Below are 5,573 nucleotides of genomic sequence, written 5' to 3'. Positions count from 1 at the left end.
TCTGATGGGCTTCATATTCCTTGGTTTTCTTTTCGATTGCACAGGCTGCGTCGTTTTTCCCAAGGACCGAACATAGAAATTGGGTTAGTTACTCAAAAAAAGTACCACCTTGCTTTTAAAAATCAAATTACACAAATTTAAATACGTCCATGAGTTACCTAAAAACCAGCAAGCCACCTCAAGAAAATGGTGAAGTGTGGGTCTCATTTATATTAGAAAATTAAGGGAGAAGTTAATGCCTGCATGCCCCAATAAAAATAGAGGAATATCCGATGAAAGAGGACCTGATTGGTGAATAAAAGAGAGGAAGATTCTAAGAAAAAGGACCTAGTTGGCGCATGCCAATAAAAATAAAGGACTATTTGATGAAAAAGGACCCGATTCATTATGAAATAAAAGAAAGGAAGATCCGATAAAAGATGACCCAGTTTGCAATGAACGTGCATGGCTTAAGTGAGATTGCTGGAAGCTTTGAGTTTGCATCCAGGAATAAAAGAGGAGGGAGTGACTAATGTTCATCAAAGGTGTTGTACAAAAAGGGCACCCATCTAGCATTTAAAAGACAGAAAGAGCCCATATGCAAAATCATAGGCAAGCAGTTTCAAAAATCTGTTGCTGAGGGATGTTCTCTCTAAAATTTGAGTTTTTGTGATGCTTAGGTGCAAATGTCAATTATCTATCCGGTGCAACGCACGGATATATGTGCTAGTTAAATCATATAAAAATTGTTAAAACTCCTAGAAAATTACATATATGCAGTATTTTACATGTAAATAATGTTTTGTGGTACATAAAGTAATTTTTTTAGACACATAAGATAATTGTTTTTGCAAGTTACTTCACAAGGGGGCTTTAATTCGTTATTTCTTTTTTTATAAAAGAAAATAATAGGCTGAATTGAAGGCCTACCTCACTCGGCTGGACTGAAGCCCACTAGGGTTCACGATACAGGAGGCATCTATCCCGCGTGAGGCCGTTTCTGCATCCTGATTGGTTGTTTTCACACTGCCACGGATCGCACACAGCCACCGTCCGATTGGACGAGATCCAATGTCTGTAATACGGTCGCTCCTCTGTCTTGTGCCCACCGCACGAGCCGCCAGCACCCAAATCCCCTCGATTCTTTCTCCCTCGTTCCCGAATCCCGATCCGCCGCCACTCTTCCAGATCCTTCTCCCCGATTCTCCCCTTACTCCTCTAGGCGGTCGTAGGCTGCCGTGAGCCAAGTTCCATCGCCGGTTCATCAGGCCACCATGGGTACCGCCATGGGCCAGGAGGCAGACGGCGCCGACCCGTCGCTGGTTGCCTTCCTTGATCCGTCGCCGAGGAACTACGCCGGAGTCGAGGAAGCCGCGTCGACCCGTCTCTGAGGAGCTCCGCCGACTCGTCGCCAAGGACGCCGCGTCGACCCGTCGCTGAGGAGCTTCGCGCGAGGACGCCGCGTCGACCCGTCGCTGAGGAGCTCCGCCGACTCGTCGCCGAGGACCCGTCGCCGAGGAGCTTCGCCGACTCGCCGCCGAGAACGCCGCGTCGACCCGTTCACTGAGGGGCTCCGTCGACCCATCGCCGGGGAGCTTCGCCAAGGACGCAGCGTCGACCCGTCGCCTTGGTGTTGTGCCTTGGTGGATGCTACCACCCAATGGCAAACTCTGCAACGGCCTCCACTTCCCATGTGGTGAGTTCCACGTTGTTGACCACGGTGGTCAACGCTCCTGCGGGTTTGCTTGTTGCCCGAGGTTGTACATGCCCGACTCGTCATCCACCACTTCCCGTACGTTGTACAGAACCGTGCGGACGCTGGAGAGGAGAGCCGCCATCTAGGATACCGGAGCTGCGCACCGATCGGTCGTAGGGTCTCCCGCAGGCTCTTGGCGCCGCTGGATGGTGATGGGATGGCGGCAGCTATGGCTGCAAAAGGTTGTTTGTCTGTAATTTTTAGTTTTTTGAGTAAGGTGCAGTTTGTTTTTGCTCTTGCTCTAACCAGTGCTTCCATAATTTGTATTTCTATTGAATTATATATATTATGGCAATTTCTATCGAATGATATATGGGCACAAATCCTATTAAATTGATTGTATAAAATTCTGTATGGGCCAAAATTAATGGATATTGGTTTGGACACAATTTAGTGGGCTGAAGAAATATAGGTCTGACTAAAAATTGTTGCGCCAATGTTACAATGAGACTGTGGGCTGAAACCATAATTGGGCCGACGTCCTAAAACTGAAATTGGTGGGCTATAGTTTAATTTGGGCTGATACTATATAGGCCGCCACGTTAGATCCATGTTGTTTGCCATGTCGGATGATGACATGGCATACAAGTTACCTGATAGTGATTTGTGACAGCCTAAGACCGTCATAGATTTGTGACGGTTTTGTTGATCCGTTGTGGATTGTGTGTTGGTCAAATTATGACGCGATATACATGACGGATTTTAAATCCGGCATGAATGCCCTTCGATGATGGTTTTCTGCTCACCCATGACCGTTCAAGTCTGTCATGGATTAACAGATTTCTTGTAGTGAAAGGTATGGGCCAATAGCTATATTTGGCCTAGTTTTCATTTTGTATAGCAAAAAAAATGAATAAATGCTCTTTGTAGACCGAGTCTTAAAGCAGTTGTTCAGTGGTGAGATCATTGTCGGCACAGGCCTGAACTGCTCAAAAAGACTTTGCGTACATATAACGTCGTACACAAAGCTATTCCCATTTACTATCCATGCATTTCCACATATCTGATTTGTCACTCAGCTAGTTAGGATGGAGCCCCCAAGCCACCAATTACCTATCAATAGTACTAGATCAATCAACGGGGATATAAAGTTAGAAACCCCCCGCAGAAATAGAGTAAATATTAGCTCCAGTCGTCGGTCTGGGTCAGTACCGTGACAGTATAAATAAAACCCAATGTTAGCACAATCCTAGGCACGCAGCATATCTCGATCTACCTTTCAATTGATTCGAGAGCCGAAGAGGAGCTAGCCTAGTCCGTGCCAGCGGTAGCTAGCTTGAAGTATACGTTCATGGCAACGGCTCTGCAGGAGATCCGGCAGGCTCAGCGTGCGGACGGCCACGCCGCCGTCCTCGCCATCGGCACGGCCAACCCGGCGACCTCCATGCTCCAGGATGAGTACACCGACTACTACTTCCGTGTCACTAAGAGCGAGCACCTCACCCACCTCAAGCACAAGCTCAAGAGAATTTGTAATTAATTAAGCTCATACCGAATGCATAGCACACGAGCATAGAGGTGCATGCATGCATGTTCCTCTAACGCAGTACGTACTCCAGGCATCGAGAAGCGCTTCATGCACGTCAGCGAGGAAATCCTGGACGCCCATCCGGACCTGATCGATCGCACGTTGCCGACCCTGGACGCCCGGATAGACATGGCCTCCGCGGCAGTCCCGAAACTCGCCGCGTCCGCCGCCTGGAAGGCCATCGTCGAGTGGGGGCGACCGGCCACGGACATCACCCACCTTGTCTTCAGCACCTACTCCGGCGGCAGAGCCCCGAGCGCCGACCTCCGGCTCGCGTCTCTCCTCGGCCTCCGCCCCACCGTCTGCCGCACCGTACTCAACCTCAACGGCTGCTCCGGCGGTGGGAGGGCACTGCAGATCGCCAAGGAGCTCGCCGAGAACAACCGTGGAGCGCGCGTCCTTGTGGCATGCTCCGAGCTCACCCTCATCGCCTTCTACGGGCCCCAGGACGGCTGCCTCGACACCATCGTTGGCCAGGGGCTGTTCGGTGACGGCGCCGGCGCCATCGTCGTCGGCGCCGACCCCGTCGAAGACGAACGCCCGCTGTTCGAGATGGCCTTCACGACGCAGACGACGATACCGGAAACCGAGGACGCGATCACCATGCAGCTCAGAAAAGGCGGCCTCGACTTCCACATATCCAGCCAGGTGCCGAGGCTGCTTGCGGAGAACATCGAGCGTGTTCTAATCGACGCGTTCGAGCCTCTCGGCGTCGTCGCAAATGGTGCTGCATGGAACGACCTCTTCTGGGCGATCCACCCCGGCGGCCGCTCCATCCTGGACAACATCGAGGAGCTGCTTGGGCTGGACGCGGAGAAGCTGGGGGCTAGCCGGCAGGTGCTGCGTGACTTCGGCAACATGAGTGGCGCAACGGTGATCTTCGTGCTCGATGAGCTGCGGCGCCGTCGGGCCAAGGAAGGGGAGACGGCGGCAGAGTGGGGCGTGGTTATGGCGTTCGGACCTGGGATCACGATCGAGACCATGGTGCTGCACGCCGCAACAAACAATCTCAAAGAAAATTGATTGTCATTAATTAATTAATTTTAGCGTTTCCATTACTCAATAAAATCAGTATACAGTAACTGAATAAAGTCCTATACATATTGGGCATTTTACTTACTAGTATATGATGAGTATGTTGTTGCTTAGTAATGATCCATGCTTGTTGGATCACCCCGACTATCAAGGATGTTCATGTTATTTCAAATACTTTTACTTATACATCTTAGAATAAAGTCCAATTAATTGTCAACACTGTACGTGACATCGTAATACTAGACATAATTTAATCAGATTTGCTGATCCTCGATTGCTTGAAAATGAAATTGCATTAGTCGATTCTTCGAGAGAGCAGCGCTCAAAGGACGAGACGGGAGGGACTCGGTTGGCCACGTCGTCGCTAGCACATGCGAGGACGAGAGTTCACATGCCTGGGTGGGGGCTTTTTCATTTTGACAGTTTTCGAATTAGACAGCCGCCAAGCTCGAGACGGTGACAACGCGGCACCCCCGGCGACGGCTCGCCAGGACAGCGCCAAAGGCGGGGACAACGTGGCTCGCCACAGCGTCACGTCGGAAGATAGTTAGGAGGTGTGGCGGGAAGAAGATCGAGGTCCGAAGGAGGGAGAAGATGGGGACGAAGAAGACGAAACAACAATTTCACCGATATGCAAATAAATCCATGCAGTTATTTTATAGTTGGCTCCTAATTTAATTTCAACGTATCGAATTGATGAAATATTGGTATCTACTCCCTCAGTTCAATAATATATGATGTTTTTTGACTCTAATATAGTGTCAAAATCTTACATTATGAAATGGAGGGAGTACATTGAAAATATTGTACCGATATATTTTAGTACAGGCTTCACACATACTACGTACCTGACATTCATATCCATGGTACTACGTGCCCGCGGTTGGACAGCCTGATCGTGTGGTACGTGGCCAGTCGCTTTGTAAGATCAGTACGCGCACCGAGGAAATAATGCTAGTAGCGAGTACGTACATAATAGAGAAATTATGGTGGTAAGGGACATCCTAGGTAAGTCGTCTGAAATTTTATTTTGGCTCGGCCTTGCCTCCCTATTCCTTTGATATCGAATAACCCAAATTGCAATCCAGAAAACTTACATATAGCTGGTGTGATATGCTCTCTCCGTTCCTAGATGTATGTCTTTCTAAAGATTTTAATATGGACTACATATGGATATATATTAAAATCTCTAAAACAACATATATTTAGGAACGGAGGGGGTAGTAAATGCCTTGGTATAAAACATAAACCGATCGAGAAATATTGAAATTTAGG

The 5,573-nt window shown here is 48.9% G+C and overlaps 1 protein-coding gene across 1 annotated transcript; it reads left to right on the top strand.

Moving 5' to 3' along the window:
- Positions 1-3,026: 3,026 nt before the first annotated feature.
- On the top strand, positions 3,027-4,286 carry LOC123174079 (bisdemethoxycurcumin synthase-like). The gene is made up of 3 exons (XM_044589986.1): positions 3,027-3,207; positions 3,283-3,659; positions 3,711-4,286. Exons 1-3 carry the CDS (start codon positions 3,027-3,029, stop codon positions 4,284-4,286), a joined length of 1,134 nt encoding a protein of 377 aa, XP_044445921.1.
- Positions 4,287-5,573: the final 1,287 nt, after the last annotated feature.

The sequence above is a fragment of the Triticum aestivum genome, chromosome 1D, assembly GCF_018294505.1.
Source record: "Triticum aestivum cultivar Chinese Spring chromosome 1D, IWGSC CS RefSeq v2.1, whole genome shotgun sequence".
Taxonomy (NCBI): Eukaryota; Viridiplantae; Streptophyta; class Magnoliopsida; order Poales; family Poaceae; genus Triticum; species Triticum aestivum.
This window is presented reverse-complemented; position numbering and strand designations above follow the sequence as displayed.

What these genes read in the sequence shown, in the direction of transcription:
- LOC123174079 (XM_044589986.1), top strand. Translation starts at nt 3,027, where the DNA reads ATGGCAACGGCTCTGCAGGAGATCCGGCAGGCTCAGCGTGCGGACGGC. An exon ending in GCACAAGCTCAAGAGAATTT is followed by an intron (nt 3,208 to 3,282) that starts GTAATTAATTAA and finishes CCTCTAACGCAG; the next exon opens with TACGTACTCCAGGCATCGAG. An exon ending in AGAACAACCGTGGAGCGCGC is followed by an intron (nt 3,660 to 3,710) that starts GTCCTTGTGGCA and finishes TACGGGCCCCAG; the next exon opens with GACGGCTGCCTCGACACCAT.